Source organism: Psittacula echo (assembly GCF_963264785.1).
Source record: "Psittacula echo genome assembly, chromosome: 4".
Classification (NCBI taxonomy): Eukaryota; Metazoa; Chordata; class Aves; order Psittaciformes; family Psittacidae; genus Psittacula; species Psittacula echo.
This window is the reverse complement of record NC_137738.1, coordinates 11,800,041-11,819,338: the sequence shown is the minus strand read 5'-3', so window position 1 is coordinate 11,819,338 and position 19,298 is coordinate 11,800,041. Positions and strand designations below refer to the sequence as shown.

The following is a 19,298-nucleotide window of genomic DNA, read 5'->3' as shown; positions in this document are numbered from 1 at the left end:
ACCAGCCTCTAATTTGTGTGCTGCTATACATGGAGATCTTGTGATAATTCACTAATAGGTGATTCCAGCCTTTACTGTAACTAGTGCATGTCCAAGTACCATAGACATTTCTATACGTTAACTGCAACGAAGAACAGTGGCAAACAAGAATGGCCTGTTCACTTGTACAGGGCAAGTGAAATATACAGGTGGTTTCTCCACCAGACACACGGACTGGTTCCTCAAATACCACCAGTGATTATTTAGCAAGATGCAGCTTTCCATACTCTATACCTGAAGCATGTTAGCATGACTGGAGGTGGGTTTATTCAAGTTCACAGAAGAGCTGGCCCTGTCTGTACCAAACCTGTGCTGGTCACAAGGAGCTTCATTACCAAGGTTCAGCAGCCTTCCAAGCACAAAAAAAGAAATCCAGTGAGCAAACGAGTTTTTTCCTTGCTATGACAGATAGAACCTCACAGTGACTATCAAAAGTCACTTGTTCAAAACAACAAGTTATACCACGGAGCACAAAAATCCTGCAGAGCCAGTGCTGTGAACAGGTCAAGTTTATAGGGAATGGAGTCATTTGATTCCTCAATTAGTATACACATAACGTCCACTGCTTCTGCAGACACCTCTGTGAGATGGGTACTGAGCTAGAAACGTGTCAGAACAATCACAGGCTTCTGATCTAATTAATACAACAGGCTCTGTCTCCTCCTTCCATCCTCATATCTGTATGAGAGACCAGAGACAAGTGAAAAATGTGGAGTTGGTTGTTTTCATTTCTTCTTGGTTTGAGTACCAATCTTAAGTGGCGATTTGTACCCAGGGTACAAACCACCTCTAGTCATACCATGATCAATAAATCCCCCCCAACATTTAGTGTACAAACCACCTCTAATGATACCACAATTGCTGAAATCAAAACACATGCAACCCCCTGGCAGTTTATGCCACACTGAAGTGATAACATAAAGAAGTTGACATAAATCCATGTCCCCCCACAACTAGACAAGGCCTTTAAGCAGCATGTGTACCTTCCACTAACAGGATGGGCTTCTCAGCAGGGTGTCGAATATCTGCAAGGTTCTTCTTGCGGCAGGGCAGATCTCCTGCTCAGCATTCATCCAGGGTGCTGGTCTCAGGAAGCTGGAGGCAGTCCTGCAAGACACTGAACAACTGCATACGCTTACTTATGGCACAGGTTCTAATCCCATCTCAAGATATTGCTGCTTTACAGACATGCTAGAAAAGGTCAAGTTCAGGAACTAACAATGAGCAGGCAACGAGAGGGCTTGAGGGATGACAACAAAACCTCCTCCTACCCAAAGGTCACCAAGATGCATCCCCAAGAGAAATTTAAAAGGATTCAAATCTCTCATGGGACACACTGTCATTCTGAGCCTCATGACAGTGCCCTTATGAACAGTTCATGACACAGCACACTGTGAGGCAGGCAGCAACAGAACTGTTTCAATACACAAAGAAAACATACATTTCAGCCTGAAATTCCTCTGAACTCAGTGTTTTATTGCTTCACAATCATTAGTTGCACTTTGACACAATGTACTTTGGAGTAAATCAGCACCTACTACATAATTTAAAATCTTAGTACCTTACAGCTCATATAGTTGGCACTATAGAGAAATCCCAGAGTTCTGTCATTTTGACCCACGATTAAAAGAAAGATAAAATTATTACATGCTTTATTGTTGGCAGGTGAACTTTCACTGTGAAAGGCCCTTAAAAAGAGTGAACAGAAACTAACAACGTAAACACCCTCCAAAAATATGTAAAACCAGTATCAGATAAAGCACTCCCATTTCCATGCCAGTCTCTTTGCTTCGGTACTTTTAGTACCTGAGTGCACAGTAACCCACTTGGTGCACACTGAGTAACTCTCTCATCTCTTTTAAGGAAAAAGAGTAACATGGTCAAGTCTACACTGACTACTTTGGGTGATGAGAGACTCCCACACACCATCCTCATACCCATGCAAACAGCATTTTCATCAACAGTGACACTGCCTGAGGATTTAATGCATCCCAAGAGGTTTATAAATACTTTTTTTTTTAAAGCAATAATTATTTTGAATAAATAAATTACAGCTGCATTTGCTTTGGTGACCAATTATATATACGCAGCATAAGTTATCTTCATAAGGCAAGTGATGAGATAGCATAAGTGAAGTCCCTGAGGATCAGCATCCCCGTGTTCAACAGGTTTGTTTCCCAATGTGTGCAGACAGCCTGGAAAACAATCAGTCCCAAGGCATCTGCTTTTCAATCTCCAAGCACAGCTGCAGACCGCACAGGGATTAGTTCTGTACCTCTTCAGCAGGCAGGAGCGTGCCAATAAAACAGAATACTTAGTAGACGGTGAGAATTAGTTCTCCTAAACCTGGAACAAGTGCTCCACCTTGTGTTAGTCCTTGGCATTCAAACCGAACTTCTCGTTGCCTGCTCCGTAACTGCAGGTCCGGCAGAATAGCTTATGATTCCTTCTGCCTGTGAGGAAGTGTTGTCCATGGTGCCATACGACTGCTGCTCCTTATGGGCGAGCACCGTTCTTTCTGTAGGATGAGGATGCAAGACTTGGGGCACGTACATCTGAAATGACAAGCAATAAGGATTTTACTAGTCGCTCAAATGTTGGGATAATTCACCCCAGATTAATGTTGGGATATTCACCCCGGATAATTTTTCCCCTTGCAACTCTTCATTTTCCATTCTTTCCCTTAACACGTAAGACCTTTTTCACCCTAACAGAGGCTTCCTGGTGCAACTCTCACCTGTACTTGCAGACTGTTGCACAAAGGCATCTACGTCTATCTGAGCCTTGCATCCTTTTTAGTGACCTGGCAGATAAGACATGCTGCACATCACAACGTCCAAAGTCACAAAGCTGTGGCAACTGATTGCTTTTGGCAGATGTGCAGATGTAAGGATCTGCCTCATGTAAGGCCCAGAACACAGCATACAGAGCCACTTAAAGTATTGTCTCAGCTACTCCAAACACATCATCCAAGGGTACTTCTGGAACACCACCTGGGAACAGTCAAGGAGCTCAGCTGCAGAACTCCCTGGTTCCACAAGGAAAGTCCCACAGTCCATTCAGATTAATACATCCTACACAAGCTCTCTGGTTAGCAGGGTGAGAAATACAGGTTTCCTAGGAAACGTAAGAGAGTATTAGCAACTCTTAACTTCTTACAGAAGATGTGGTGATGGTTGGTACATCTGCGTCGTTTCCTCTTTCACCTTGCGTGTCTTCTACCTGTAACCAGTAATAGGTGAGGAAAGGAAGGGAGGCAATATCAAATTAATAAGTCAAAGCAATATACAGAGATGGTAAGAGCCCCAAAACCTGCACACAGAGATCTGTCTTCCCATCCTCTTGCATACTTCTTCCATACTGTTCTTCCCTCCCAAATTCAATTCCTGCTAACACTGTGTCTAGCAGCCTACCTCTACTATCAGCCCTCTCTGCCATCTTACTGGAATGAACCTTTGCGAATACATTGCCAGTGAGAAGGCAGAAAGCATCCAGCAGGAATATTAGCTGGTGCTACACCAAGCACGTAGGTAGATGCTGAAAGGTGTTAGGTATCCACCACTTACCTTGTAATTCAATGGGCTCAGGTACTTGAAACAGCCAAAACAAGTATAAGCCAAGCAAACGACGATTGTGATGTTGACAACTAGGAAGGTAAACATGGTTGTAGGTGCTTTAAAGCCTAGAAAAATATCCAGAAAATACAATATAAAAACACATGGCAAAAAAACCACAAACTAAACCCAACAAACAAAACTTTAGCCTGCCCATTTTTAGAGGCCAGGAAAAGTGGCTGCAATACTTGAACTAGAAACAAGACTCAGAGCAGCTCTTCTCCTTCCTCAGCCTATTGATCTGTGAAATGTCACACATAGAGTCCATTTATTAATTATTATGATGGCACCAAACTGGATGGCTTGCAAGTAACCCAAAGGATAGGAAATATTTACCGGGGGGGGGTGGGGGGGGGGGGAGGAAGAAGAAAAGATGAAATTGTATTTAGAAAATGTAAATAAGAGGAGATTTAGATGAGACATTAGGAAGAAATTCTTCCCTGTGAGGGTGCTGAGGCACTGGCACAGGGTGCCCAGAGAAGCTGTGGCTGCGCCATCGCTGACAGTGTTCAAGGCCAGGCCGGACGGGGCTTAGAGCAACCTGGTCTAGTGGAAGGTGTCCCTGCCCGTGGCAGGAGGTTGGAACTGGATGAGCTTTAAGGTCCTTTCCAACCCAAACCATTCTGTGATTCTATGAAATAACTACAATTCGGAATGAAATACAAAATGTAGACATGAGGGATAACAAGCCTGTAGAACTGCAGAATACAGGGGATGATTACAAGCTGGAAAGCAGTCAATAGTGTGATGCTATCATAAAATATGTGCAGGAAATGGGGAGAAAGGGGGGGAAACAAGTCTTTAGCACCTATACAAAATAATTTAGTGTTACTAAGCCTTCAACTTCAGCAGCTTTGTCTGTGTAGGACACCATGATAAAATAGGGATGTACTGGGAAGAATCCAAGGAAAAGGAACATGAGAAGAAACTGAGTAAACATGAACTAAGCTGAAAGGTAAGTTTTTCTTTCAGGGTGGGGACTACGTGTGTGTGGGTTGATAAAACATTAATGAATGAGAAACAGTATTATCACTGTACTCTGCAACCAGAGTCCATACCAGGCAAACCATACAAAATCAATGACTAAGCAATCAAGCTTTACACACCACAACTGATTTATTTTGCAGATTAGGAAGCAGAGCACTCTTCCCCTTCCTTCCTTCTCTTTGGCACAAGCAGCAGCAGTGAAATCAATGGCTATGAAATCAAAATCTCAGGTTCCTACCTCTCAGACTCATACTATTTGGCTAGACTGCCCTATGCACTGACAAATCATTGAGCAACATCCTGAAAACAGGGTCCTCTATACTGGCCAGTAATCCAGCCTGTATTTTCCGTTACTAAGGTCCATCACAGATGATGGTTTTACCACAGATGCAGAACAAAAAAGCCCAGAATAATAAAGATTTATTTTTTACTGTATCAGGATTTCCTTTGTAACAATTAAAGAGGCACATCAACTGCTGTGTGTTTGAGATGATTTTTCTAAAGCATGCTCTAGCAATTTTGCTGTTATTTTAAAGGGCATAGATTTGTTGGTCTTTCTGGTTACAAAGACATCTCTCAAAACGAGGGGAAAAAACAAGCTCTCAAATATACAAGTAATACAGGAACATCTGCTTAAACCCAAGGACAGCCTGAAACAACAGTTCTGAGTGCCTCTTACCTCCACAGGGAGCTATCTCTAACATTAGACAAGAGTCTGCCAACATTATCTGCCAACATTATTATTTCACTACTGGTATGCTAGCAAAACACAATGCACAGTCAAACATTTGTCATCACTGCTGAGAAAGCAAAGAGGAAAATCCAGTTGGACAGCAAGGGCCTCCTTCCCACAAAGGGAAATTCAACTTCTTCCAGCATCACTGCCATCCCTGTTCCATGCTAAATGCTTCCTCCTGTTTCATGGATAAAAAGCCATAAGCTATCACCTACCTTTTCTGATGTCAAAGCTGCTAGTGCACCACAGCCAATATTATCAATGCCAAGTGTTTGCAAGATACAGAACATCCCTATTTTTACAATAAATTACACACAAAACATGGTTTTTATGTTACAATATGGGGAGGAGAGTCACCACCTCACTGCAGTCTGCCATGTGAAGCTTAATGGCTGATGGAGAGCATAGATCTTATAAGCATTACCCAAAATTTTAGCATTTTAAGGTTTTTTCTAATGCCAGCTGTACCACAGGGGCAGTAGCCAATTCACCCATGCAAATTAAACTTATGCACAGACTACACCAATGCAGGTAGTGAAAATAGAGCCCACATCTCACTAGAAACAGCTAATTCTGAATTGATTTGGGGTTGGGTTTTTTTACTGTCACTTTATAGCCCAAATGGCCAAATCAAACTCTCCAGATTTAGGGAACACATGATCTCTGGTAAAATGAAGAAATGTAAAACTCCATGCTAACAGTCTGGAGTGGACATTATCAGCCACCTCCATCAGAGTATCTTATACAGACTTTTGTAAGCTGCAAATGTTGGATAATTCTGTGCCACACGTAACCACTATGATTTCCCGTTTATGGAAACAAGAAGAAAAGTCCACGAAGCCTCTGAAACTTCACATGTAATTCAGGTAAGTTGGCAAGCTGGGAGCAGCTTTTGCATGGGAACAGGTAGTACTTACCTAGCCGCAAAAAGGAGAAAAAATAGAGCCAGAAAAGGCAGAGAATCGGAGCAGCAAGGGCCTGATTCACAGCTGCAAAGTGCATCTTCTTCTCCAGCTTGGCAGGCAGATATGCATAGTAAAGGTTGTAACGGTCAACCATGTGCTTCAGGAGTATGTATATTAAACCTGGAAGGAAAAAAAGGAGAGCCAAGGAGAAGCTGTGAAAGAAGACTTGATAAAAAGCAGCAGAAGACTCAGTAAAAGAAGACTTGACAAAAACCTCACTACTGGAGGAGTGAGATCTAGATGTCAGTCACTAACCAAGTGACTGAAATCTAGATACCAACGGTGGACGCAGCTGAGTGGGGTACAGCTACATGACAGCATTCTGCTCCCGAGGTTGTTGCATCCCCAGCCCAAGACCCCCAGGGTCTGCCCATCTCTCCTCTCCACATACTTCTCTGTGGCTCTACTTGTCCTCCCAGAGAGAACCCAGAGCTTCTTCCTAAGCCTGGCACATGAGGCAAAGCCAGTAGGGAAGACTTCGTAACTCCTCCACCACCGCACTGGTAAGCAAGAAAGGTCTAACAGTGGCTTCACATCTCCCCTTAGCTTTCAATGGATTCATGACTGGATTTCAAGTCAGCTATTTCTTATCCTAAAAGAAACCCAGTTACTGCTGTGACAGCTATGAATTGCAATAGCTCTGGTGTGCAGCAACACATTCAGATATTTACAACTGCACTTTGGGATTAGAAAGGGAAAATACTAGCTCTATAAAATGGTTTCAGTACTACTTCTGCCTGATAAACAGGTTTCCAGAGTGGAAATATCTGTAGCTGCTGAAATGATTCCTTATACGTAATTCTTATGACAGTCCAGAATCTCTGTGTATAAAAGATGCAATAAAATAAGATGTAGATCATGTCACAGTCACTAAAGATGGACAACTGTCCATGAGTTGTAGACAGATTGCTAAGTTTCCTGCATACCAATACAGCATTTAGTGGCTGGTACAGAAGAAGAAAGTAGTCAAGGCCAGAGATATAGACAACTTAAGGCAGAAATGTTACGTTCTGTTCATGGGACAGAGATAAACCAAGTGAAATAGAAAGAAGAGGTCTGTGACTCAGATCTGGAGACCTTCTCAGGGCCCTGTAGGACTGCAAGCTCCATCTACACCATGGGGCAGCTGTATTTCATCCACATGCCCTGATCTCCCAGTGACCTGGTTCATTTTACACACGTCATTCCAACTTTAGGACAAAACTCATTTCAAATGTGCCTAAAAGATCTGGAGATCAGAATGTCTCAAGTCAAGTTTGGCTCCTTAAGGTGGACTTCTGGGCTGGGTATCCTCTTGCAGCTTGCTTCTCCCAGCCCTCAAGAACCCAGAGATAAAGACAATCCCCTCATCCCCAAGCCTACCTGAATTCTTATGTTTAACTATTAAAAAGCACCACCAGAGCCAATACACTCAAACCTGAGAAATAAAATAATCTAATAGACTTTATGTATACTTTCAACTTCTAAAGCAGTACAAGAGCTAAGTCAGTCACCATCTTCTGCCCTGTTTTTTCCACAAGAAAGGAAGTTAGATTATTAGCATTTTAGCTGGAATAAGCATGCAGAACTGGGCCTTCCAGACCTCCCACATGTTCCCATCTTGCTCACGCCGTGCTCACAGCTCGTTGGAAAACTTACCAAACGGGACAATGATGGGACACGTAATGCTATAGGCCATGATGACAGTGAACACACACAACATCCAGGCATACATTGCTCCAAATTCATATTCAAACGCTTGTTGCTAGGAACAAAAACAAAACACTCAAAACTCTCATGTCATCTATCAGTGTGTTAGGAGTTCAGAACAGATTCACTAACACAACAATTCACCTTCTCTTAATCCCTCCCCGTGAGAGATCAGTGATTTCCCCAAGAGGAATAAATGATGTAATTACAGCAACGAAGTATTCTGCATTTTTTAAGCATCTGTACTTACAAAAACAAAACCCATTGCTTCTTTCATAGCCTTAAAGTAATTCCTCAGGGAATTTGTTTTCATCTACCAGAAGCAACTGCTTCAAAGCACAAGGCAGAAAATAATCATGCCAGACTCAGAACCTCCATCTTGCTGCAGATTCTATTGAATCTGTATTGCTCCTTGTGTTGGCTTTCCCAGGAAAGCCAAAGGTATCAAAGCTTTGATGTGGTCAGTATTCCCACTTTCTCCTCTTGTGATGAGGAAAGCAATGAAAGTAATTTCAACCACAGCAAGGGGTAATATACAACAGCTAACACAAGTGAGTATCTAAAAGCATCTTTTAAAAATGGAACCCACCCATAAAAGAAGAACATGGACAGCTGTAGACAGGCTTAAGTTCCCATTTTAACACCTCTGATTTCAATTTGCAAGACCACACATCACCTGCAAGTGGAAGTCCACCACTTAAAATGGAATACAGAAAGTAAGTATACATCTTGCTAGGTGAATTTTCAGATTAGCGCAAGTTATACATGTCTGCAGCCTGACAGAAGGAACTAACTATAGACAGGTTGGAATTTCAAACCCCCTGAAGTTGAGACTCTAAAATAATAATCATAATTATCCTATAAAATCCAAATCATAAAACTCTGACTTGGAGCTATGAAGAGAAAAATACCTGAAGTTCAGAGCCTGGCATTTGATTATTGACCATCTCTGCCTTGAATAAATACCCCCTCATTATCTGTGCTGCAAATGAAGGGAATATGAACTTGTCATGGATAAGTGAACAAAGACCAAAAAACCAACCCCAAAATGACAGGAGATGACAGTTAATGGTGTGAAGGATGGATGCTTCCACTATTTCTGATAAGGATCAGTCATTTAACTGCCTTTTGCTAAGGAGATGCTCTAATACCTGTTTAATGTTTTTCCTTTCTGCTGTGGACTTGGCCATTATCATGCGTATGGTGTAAAGGATGAGGCCAGGCAGGCGCAGTAGCTCCATCCCATTGCCAACAAAAGCAGAGGCTATCACATAGTTCACAAAGAAGGCTCCCTGGTCAGGCAGAAAGACACATCTGCAAGGAAAGACATCAGACACTGACTGGAAAGCAGACAAGTAAATATAGCATATATACAGTGGAGACCTATGGCCTTTGGAAATCTCTTATGATTAGAAGTGGCTAGAAGACTTCTGAGAATGGCTGAAAAAGGGTACTATGTGGCTATGAATGCACTAAGTGGAGTACACTGTACAAGCCTGGCTGAATTGCAGTTTGGATGAGGAATAAACTGTTTATGAAAAGACACAGCAGTCTGATGGGTGGCCTGATAGCAGACAAGAGCATCATTTGATGTCTGCAACCTGAGACAAGATGAGATAAGACTGCCACAGAATAATTGTCTCCTAGCTGAGTAACTCCTAATTGTATTCTTGTTACTGATTTTGAAACAACATTTGGAAACCTATGTCCTAATAATTGCATTCTGTTCTTTCCCTCCAGCCATAGTCACAAGAGCTTTTAATAACCAGTAACTGCAACTTCGCAATACTGATGTGAAAACATTCACGTTACTTAAAAACAAGAGTCAATGGATTTCAGAATGAGAACTGCTGCAGCAATTTGGTCTCACTGAAATCCTTGGAAAGATCCCCTTGTCCACGATATGCACCAATCTCAGCACATTATCTGGTCCTCACTCACCTACCCCATATCATCCTGTCCTTTCTTCTATAAAATTTGTGAGGTTTTGGGAAAATAACTGTCTCTTTATTGAATGACTGCATGCATTAGCTAGCAGGAAAAAAGTATGGATTTCTTCAGAGCAAAATCATTTGCATTCTCCCCACCTTATTCAAAGGCTCACACCACCCCACAGGGCACCAACCCCAAGCAAATTTTAATAAACACTAACCAAGGTTAGTTAACAGCAAAGAAAAATGTCCTAAGTACTCCTTTAGCAAAGAGTTGCTAATACTTACTCCAGTCTAACTGCAGAATCAGATGATTCTCTGTCAAACAGCCAACGGAAAAAGAAATCCAGGCTGAAAGAAAGATGGTCAATGTAATTCAGTCTCCAACAGCTCAGTACTGTGTAAAACCGCTTCTCTTTTTAAGTAGTTCAGATCAGGAGAGTGGATAGAGAATTTAATCAAATAATTTGACCACTACTTTAGCTTTATCACAGTAACTAATAGTCATAAATAGGAAAAAAGATACAGAATCAAACAGAAATGTCTACTTCACATTAAAGTTTTAATGATTCATTTTTAGCAATTACTAGACAGAGAGATCAAACACATGTTACCCAGTCAGCCAAGGAAACAGTCAAACACTATAAAGGTAGAAAGAAAAGGACAGCTACAACTGAAGTATAAGACACAGTCAGGAAACCGGGTTCTCACTATGAGATAGGGAGTCTGGGCGACTTTCAATTAGTCATTGATGTTACAAGATCTTAAATTTGTATGTTAGAAGTCAGCCTTTGTAAACTATAAGGGCTAGGAGGTCCTCACAGGAAAGGTGAATACTGAAATCTAACGTGTAATGACAACCACCATACACACTGGAGGGAGTGGAGGTACATCAACTACATCAACTATACTCCAACTAACAACTAGAAACCAGAAGTAAGTTATCGCATGCAACAAAAATACTCAAACATTACTACACTAAACTATGATTCTTTACCTGGTCAGCCCAAGGGAAGGCAGAATCAGTACCATGAAGATCAAAAATATGTAGACTTTATGCATCATTATTCTGTTCTCTGCAGATCTACCAACATAAAAAGTTATTAACAAACTCACATGAAAGACTTCCACACATGAAGGATCTTGCCTAGAGAATGTCAGTACTCATCAGACTTCCAGCTTCCCCAACCATATCACATTGCTACAAGATACTCCCAAAACAAATATCTGAAAGATATCTAATATCTAATATCTTTCAGATATTCACTAATTTAGACCAAAAAGGTTCTCATCTTCTTAGGCAAACGAGATATTTCTGAACATTAATCCAGACCTTGGATTAGCACCATTACAGGTTTGCATCACAAGCAGGAGGATTTGTGACAATCTCGCCTGGTCTCTCATTCAATGACACTCACATCTCACGAGAGCTTGTAAACAGTTCTTCAAGTGCTATGCCAAGAGGGATCAGGCTGTTTGAAAAGTGCACCAGTGCCAGGAAACTTGACACTTAGACAAGCTACTTGACTGTCCTTACCAAGTGTCAAGTCTTTGGGAACAACATGACACAACTAATGCTATACCCCTCCTACAGTAGCAGGGACATCTATCTAGTGACATGCTGGAGCCAGAAAAGTGCAGTGACTGCTACAAACAATTCAGACTGTTAAAGGTGGCATCTCACAGGGCATTAAAACCACAACGGTCTTATTATGGACTCGATGATCCTTGTGGGTCCCTTCCAACTTGAGGTATTTACTCTATGATTATAGGATCACATAGCCCTTGGGCACTGTGGGACGGATCAGCGTAACTATGCTGAGGCTTGAAATCAGATCTGTGATCACTAGACTTCAGAAAACTATTTCAACTGATTGAGAAGGGCTCAAAGTTCATGTGCCTACTGCAAGCACCAAAAAAATAAAAAGGTGATGAAAAGCATATAACTTTGATGAATAAACAGCACATTCTGGATATGATGGCTTACAAGGGAATGATGCAAATAATTCAGAGGTAAAAAAAAGTTTGATCTTAGAATATAAAAAAGACCCAAACAAAAAATGGCTGTAGGCATTATGGGAGAAGATTGAGTGAAGCTGGGTTTCAGTGTGCAGCATCGGGCTTTTATGTAACTGCAGGTAAACTGAGGATGAAATCTGCATTGCCAAACCAAGCTGGGCTGAGTTTAGATTAACAGCATGTCAATGTGCTGGACATCTCTGCAGTCATACCTGAAAATCTGCTGGGCCTTGGTCCCATAAATCTCTTATCACCACTACCAATATCCAAAAGCATCTAAGTTGTGTATCAAGAGTTACACTCAGACCATTTCTTTCCACACAAAAATAACAAACAGATGGATGCCCTTTCTGTAAGCAGCATATGAGCAGTTGGAGCACTTCCTGTTGAGATGGGATTCTGGGGTTCTGTGATGTTCTCAGCCTGGAGGGGATCCAAACCCACATCTCCTTCACAGAGAGAGAGCTAGTTATGGAATCAGAGGCACTTCCCATGTTCCTGTTGAAGCTACACTCCCTGAGCCTGCTTATACATTTTTTATTGATTAAACACAAAGGGGGAGCATAAGGTCAGTTAACACTTGCTGTGCTGACGACAAATTAAACTCCAGGGTGCTGGTTATAACATTCAAAACAGACAAGAACATGACATTCCTTGTTACAAGACGGTCTGTGGATTTAAAGCTCCATGAAGACAAGCACTTTCTCAATTTATTTTAGTAATTCAGCTGATAAGGCAAAAACAGAGGAAAATCTTCCTTACTTTGTCCAGTGGCACTCCAGCAAAGTTGAGTAATAGACAACTGTTGGTAGCAAAGCTGAGAAGGACCAGAGCAACAGTGTTGGGAAAAACTGACTGACAATAGGATTCTAGTGGGGGCAAAAAAAAGGTAAAAGTATTACAAACATTTTAATGCAGTTGTGGCTGAACAGAGGCTGCAATATTTTGCTTTTTGTAAACGACAACAGGCTGGACTGTGGAAATCATATTCAGATACAGTCTTAAAACAAGTGGGGGCTCAGCACCAATGTGCAAGGCGAAAAAGAGTGGGATTGGGAATTAAATTCTGTGAGAGTGAAGTGTCACAAGCAGCTTGTATGTAGAAATAAAATCATGGTGCTATATTTTAGAGTTCAAAATCTGACTTCCCCTCTTCTCTTATAAAAATCAAAATACAAGTTGGACTTGAAGTTCCACTTTTGGCAAAGGTTTTTGATTACAGAATTTAGAGTTATGTAAATCTAGAATGCAGCTTTTTACAACAAATAAGATATAATAATATAAAGTCTCATACTAAATTACTTCAGCCTACTATCGAAGCACAAAAGACCTGATTCTGATGCTGCTTTTTAATCAGCAGTTATATAAAGCAATTCTGATAATTTCAAATGAATTAAGTTTATAGACATTATTTCATTGTCTTACTATGCATCTATCAGTTTATCAACATTTTGGTCTGATACACAGCTCTATCCAAACACGTGGTGATACTCACATTGAGGTAGTGAATAGGTTTAGTGACATTGAACTTGTCCATAGTCGAGATGATGATGGAAGGGGTAGTAAGAAAAAACAGCACAATAAAAAGAAGCAAATTAATGCAAGCCCATCTGAACCACCATTTCAGTCCACGCACCGAAAGATTCTTCCTGAAAAGACATAAACCCAAGCAGAACAAGCAGAAAGCATTTGCTGTTAAAAACATATATACACACATACACACACACACGCTGTCAAGTAACAGGTGGAACTGCTTTTTCTAACTTGAGCTTTCATAGCCTCCAAGTTATATAATAAAGCACACAAGTTCCAGTTGCAATTAGAAATAAAGAAAACTGCAAACTTTCTCCACTGTTGATAATATGGAAGTACTAAACAAGTTAGGACAAGAAAAGACAGAGACAGAAGAAGATCCAGAGAATTTCTACAAGGAGAACAGCTATCAGAGGCAGAATCAACCAAGAAATTGCGACTAGAGAAAAATGAAAACTCCTTTACCCCTTCCTGCTATACTAAAGCAGCATGAAACATTATAAAGAGCATTAAAACACCTTATTAAACATGTAAAGTTCTTAAATGTCATCTGAAACTGTTCCCAAAGGATAGGAATAATTTGAACCCCAAAGCCAACTATTTAGAACAGATCAAAGAGGGACAGAGGCTCAGTAACAGCTCCAATTAAGACAACTTTTTGTGAACCTAAGTAACTAACTGGGCAAATCCCTGCACCTCCTCTTCTTCAAAACATTGGAACACTAAGGTACAGACATTGATAAGTTGATACTTTTTAGCTCTAGTTAACAGGAACAGCAGGTACCAGAACTCTGGGGTTGTAAAACTCTAGTCAGCCTCTGAGAAGCCTCCCCAAGGTCAGTGAAACACATCAGTCATAGAGATAAAGATGCAGATCAGTCACATCCAAATACTAGATAATGTTCTAGTTCAGGGCTACAGAAAAATGCACTCAGCCCCCTTTTCCTGTCCCCACTCTAAACCTACATTATCATAAATAAACGAAGGCAAGGCAGGAATCTTACCAACAGATATTCTCAGGGTAAGGAGCGTATGTAACCTCCCAGCTTGATATGCACAGCTCCTTGCTGTAAGGTGATGGCTGAGGTTCTCCTTTACACTTAATACTCTGACATTTGCAGGCATTGAAGTCCTTAAGGATACTGTAAGAGACAAAAAGGAGGCTTTTTCCAAATAATTACACCCAAAAATGCTGCATATGTATTGAGAAGACTGGGAAGAGTAATAAAGTGCTTTTGCTTTTAATAACAGAGATCAAGGTAGCACTGAGACAACAATACATGCGTAACAATGTCACGACCTGGCAAAGTTGGAAACTAAAAGCAGTTCTGGTTTGAACTGTTCAGTGCTTCTACGAACACTTACAACAGGAGTAACTCAGTCAAATAAATAGCTAAAAAAACACATGAAAATGTGAGAGCACTGGAAGAAATCAAGATAAAGACTGCCAGTTCTCCAAACACTTCTTTATGGAATTACAGCTGTTGTTTTCAAATCAAGGCAGACCAAAGGCTCAGTCTGCACTCTCTTTTCATTACATCAGTATCAAAACCAGCCAATTTGGCTTGGAGTTCTCAGAAAAAAACTGTACCATGCTGGTATTCTCACAATTCAAAATGTTACCTTCATTCACCCACTCCTAAAATAATCACAATACTCAATTTTATCTTCTGATGAGTTGATTGACAATCAACGTATTTAAACAAAATTTAAACCTGCCCTGAATTAATGCTTTCAAAGACTTCTAAAAACACAGCAACAGTAATTATAGGTATATATTCAGATACAGTACAGCTCTGTCTGTGTTACTGTGCAAAAGAAGTTCTATATAGATAAGCTCTATTACACCAGCACAGAAACAGTATATGTTATGTTTGAACAGGCAGACTCTGGAATTCCTGAACATGCTTGTTCCTCAGTTGTGCTCTTAACATAAAGAAAAAGAGAAACACACACACAAACACCAAACAAACAAATGTAACCCCCAGATCTTTACCTTACCAGAATTCTAGTAGTGGTGTCAAACTGCCAACATCTTGCAGCAGCAAGAATTTAAGAAAGTTAATGATACTTTTTGACAGTTTAGTTAAAAACATACATACAGAGTAAGCTTTAGCACTACCAGCCATGCTACCAAGCATCATCATTAACCCAGCTTCTACTGGCTTGATTAATGATGGTTACGTTAACCTGACTCCATGAACCTCAGCCCTGGCTTCCCATTTCTCCCATCTTATTTCAGGGTTCTGTGGAGCAAAGCCTAGTAAGGGCACCAAATAACTTCCTAATTTGCTGGTAGCCTCAGCTTCACATGTCATCAAATCTAATTTTCCAGAGATTGGAGTCCACTGCATCAGTTGCAAGCTAAACTGATTAAAATCTTTTCAGTTCTTGCTAACTGAACTGCAAAGACGCCTGCAGTACAGCCCAAGGAGACTAGCCCAGCAAAATAGTATATGACAAATCAGTAGCTAGAGAAGGAACTTCAGTGCTTATTTCTTCTTTCAGTTTCACATCTTAAAATGTCATTTCATGCCTTATATTCTCTAAATGTAGTGTGTAACATTACAAAATCAGGAGGGGAGCAAATTTCACCACACAATTAGACTCAGGTAAAGAGCAGCAAGCAAAATCTTCTGCAGCATCTCAAATTTTTGCAAGGAATTATATACGCTAGACTTCATGGAAAAGAAGTCTGAAAGACTGGCTCTCTAACATGACTTGAGGGTCAAAAGAATGCAGGCCATTTAAATCAGAGGCTGTGTTATTTTTGTAAGACAAATATAATTCTGCTTCCCTTTGCCCACTTTGTGTTAGTAAAAGATACTCACAAAGAGCCAACAGAAAACAAGAGGCTACATGCATTTTCTGTACAAATGACCAAGTAAAAAGCACTGAACAACTTCTGGTAGTAGGCATACACATATATCTGTAATAACAGGTAAGAGAGATACATAATGAGTATCTATCACCTATGACCAGATCAGTCCCTGATTCTGCTTGGTTGAGATGACTAACTAGCAGTGTAATTTGTACCCACTGTGATCATTTGGTAATTGGACCATTTTCACAGTAGAAATGGAGAAATCAGTAACTTGTATTCAAGAGCCAATTAGTCTGGCCTACTATTAACCTACACTGAGGGACTGTGTACAGAGAAGAGAAAGGCTCCTTACCCCAGTAAGTGTCCAGACCCACTTAGTCCCTTAGATATATTTTCCACTTACAGCACAGATGCTAAAAGCACACTTACAGAAAAACTTACCAAAAAACAAAGCAGCCCAAATCCACAGGAGGGTGAAGAAGAAGAAAGGAAGAAGAACCAACATAAGCACACAAGCAACACAAACAGGAGATGAGTTCTGCTATTATAGTTCAAAGAGAACAAACAAGACAGCAGACAACTTACTAGGTTGCCATGGATTTCTCCTGAAATGTTACAAAAGCCATTCCCAGAGGGTTATTGTGAACAGCTTGTTCCTCTTTTGAATATTCTTCCATCAGTTCATTTGTAACTTTGGTATAATAATCTACAGCATCCTCCTGTTGGGAAATTGATGACTGTTACATCCAAGTACCAGATGGCTAATATCTTCATTAAAATACAGCTTACACAAACCATAGTCTGTCGTCCTCGTATTAATTCATAGTCTCTTGTCCTCAAATTACTTATACAAGTACAGGTTGGGCAAAGAGTAGATTAAGTGCAACGATGAGAAGGAGGAGGTGTAGGCTGATAAGAAGCTCAACGTGATCCAGCAACGTGTGCCTAAAGCTCAGAAAGTCAACCGTGTCCTTGGCTGCATCAAAAGGAGCATGAGCAGCAGGTCAAGGGAGGTGATTCTGCCCCTCTACTGTGCTCTTGTGAGACACTCCCCCCCCCCCCGCCCTTGCAGTCCTGCATCCAGCTCTGGGGACCCCAACACAAGAGGGATGTGGAGCTGTTGGAACGAGAACAGAGGAGGGCCATAAACATGAAATGAATGCTGGAGCAACTGTGCTCTCTAGACAGGTGGAGTGAGCTTGGCTTGTGCAGCCTGGAGAGGAGAAGGCTCCTTAACAGGAGACCTTAGAGCAGCTTCCCGTGCCTAAAGGGGGCCTACAGGAAATGTGGAGAGGGACAGCACAAGGGGGAATGGCTTTAACCTGTCAGAGGGAAGACTGACATGAAATCTTAGGCAGAAGTTCTTTACTATGAGGGTGGTGAGGCACTGGCACAGGGTGCCCAGAGAAGCTGTTGCTGCCCCATCCCTGGCAGTGTTCAAGGCCAGGTTGCATGGGGCTTGGAACAACCTGGTCTAGTGGAAGGTGTCCCCCATAGCAAGAGGTAGGAACTGGATGAACTTTAAAGTTTCTTCCAACCCAAACCACTCTATGATTTTATGATACTTCCACAAATTACAAATCATGTCACAATGAGAAGACAAACAGGAAGTTTTTCTTGTACTTCAATTTTTACACTAAGATTACATTTCAAAATTTGGGGGGAATTCCTTTTCTGTACAGTGCAAGAACTTGAAGGATGAGGCATCTGCAACAACTGAATGAAGAATTTTCTGAAGCTCAACAAGACATCACACAAAACCTACTCTCTACTCTTCTAACAATCTACCCAGCCATAATTAAAAATGAACATGATCTTACCCTTTCACATCCTCTGATTTCACAGCAGCAGAATTGACCACATGGCTTAGGGTTGATCTGGACCCGTTTGCCATACTTCTGATGCAAGTGTTCATAGTAAGTCAGGCTTTTTTCTGCTTGTTTTCTGGACAGAAAAATACATTCATAACATTTTGCAGGAAAACAGTATCAGCATCAACCTTAAAAAGATTATAATCCCCAAGACAGAAAGTAATGTCAAGGACTGATAGCAAATTAATCAATCACCAAAGATATTCACATACACCTTATTTTTGACTACTTAGAATAATCTGTTTTCAAGTCTAATGGCATTATACACCCAACATCTGTGGTGAGGCTCCAAAAAAAATAAGCCTGACCAATGCTATTCTTGTATAGCCCAAAAGTTAACACTCTTCTCTTCTGTGACCAGCACCCCTGCCACAGAAGCAGGGCTCCTGAGTTATTAATTCAATAGTTGAGTTTTCCACTTTGCACTGCCTGATAATAAATACACACATAAATAAAGTCAGCAAGTCAAAGCTTATCTTATGCAACACACAATGTATCACACAAGAAACTGACTGAACACCACAACTCACTTTAAAACAGATCTGAATCTAACTGAAATACAGACTAGAACTTTGAGAGCAGAATTCATTTCTAGTGTGTGCAAGCTTAGCACTAGTGGTATATGTTGATTAAGGACTGGCAAAGCATTCATGAAATTACACTGAACTGTACCTTACAAAACAAATACCTTTTTTTGAACAGATGAATAAGCTTGGCTACATCATAGCAGAGCTGCACCTCCAGCACAGTGCAAGTTGGGTAGGCAGCACTGAAAAGGAAGCAGTACAGGAGAAATATAAGAAAGTACAGTGAAGAAACTGTTCTGAAGAGCATCACTGATGTCTAACCAATATCTCAATCAGTCATTTCATTTCTGAATGAGGTATCATACAAGGGAGACTTCCAAAGAGACAGTTGCTAAAAATTACTTCAATGTGAGATATGCAGCATTATTCCCAAGTAAAGGCCATGTGGGAGCCTGGATGGAAAGCCTGGATACACAAGCACTTCCTTAGATTCTCATTTTTAAGATCAGCTGACTAACTTTATTGAAATATTCCTTAGACAGAATTGAGAAAAGATTACAAGA

At 40.8% G+C, this 19,298-nt stretch overlaps 1 protein-coding gene across 5 annotated transcripts in view; it reads right to left on the bottom strand.

Moving 5' to 3' along the window:
- Positions 1 to 19,298, bottom strand: part of TMEM63A (transmembrane protein 63A) — a gene marked incomplete at its 5' end in the record, with an annotated part of 41,138 nt that overhangs the window by 10,477 nt on the left and 11,363 nt on the right. The window contains 16 exons of one of the 5 annotated variants that reach the window (XR_013956713.1): positions 302 to 388; positions 1,023 to 1,156; positions 2,315 to 2,594; positions 3,199 to 3,261; positions 3,606 to 3,721; positions 6,294 to 6,461; positions 7,980 to 8,085; positions 9,182 to 9,344; positions 10,250 to 10,312; positions 10,959 to 11,045; positions 12,743 to 12,849; positions 13,476 to 13,629; positions 14,518 to 14,655; positions 16,923 to 17,056; positions 18,158 to 18,281; positions 18,897 to 18,977. Coding sequence is in view for 2 of the 5 variants with exons in the window: in XM_080616708.1 (XP_080472834.1) it covers positions 2,424 to 2,594; positions 3,199 to 3,261; positions 3,606 to 3,721; positions 6,294 to 6,461; positions 7,980 to 8,085; positions 9,182 to 9,344; positions 10,250 to 10,312; positions 10,959 to 11,045; positions 12,743 to 12,849; positions 13,476 to 13,629; positions 14,518 to 14,655; positions 16,923 to 17,056; positions 18,158 to 18,281; positions 18,897 to 18,977 (1,675 nt within the window). Of the gene's footprint in view, positions 1 to 301; positions 389 to 1,022; positions 1,157 to 1,602; positions 2,595 to 3,191; positions 3,262 to 3,605; positions 3,722 to 6,293; positions 6,462 to 7,979; positions 8,086 to 9,181; positions 9,345 to 10,249; positions 10,313 to 10,958; positions 11,046 to 12,742; positions 12,850 to 13,475; positions 13,630 to 14,517; positions 14,656 to 16,922; positions 17,057 to 18,157; positions 18,282 to 18,896; positions 18,978 to 19,298 lie in introns of those variants that run through there. The other 4 variants (XR_013956711.1, XR_013956712.1, XM_080616709.1 and 1 more) reach the window with 4 other exon arrangements.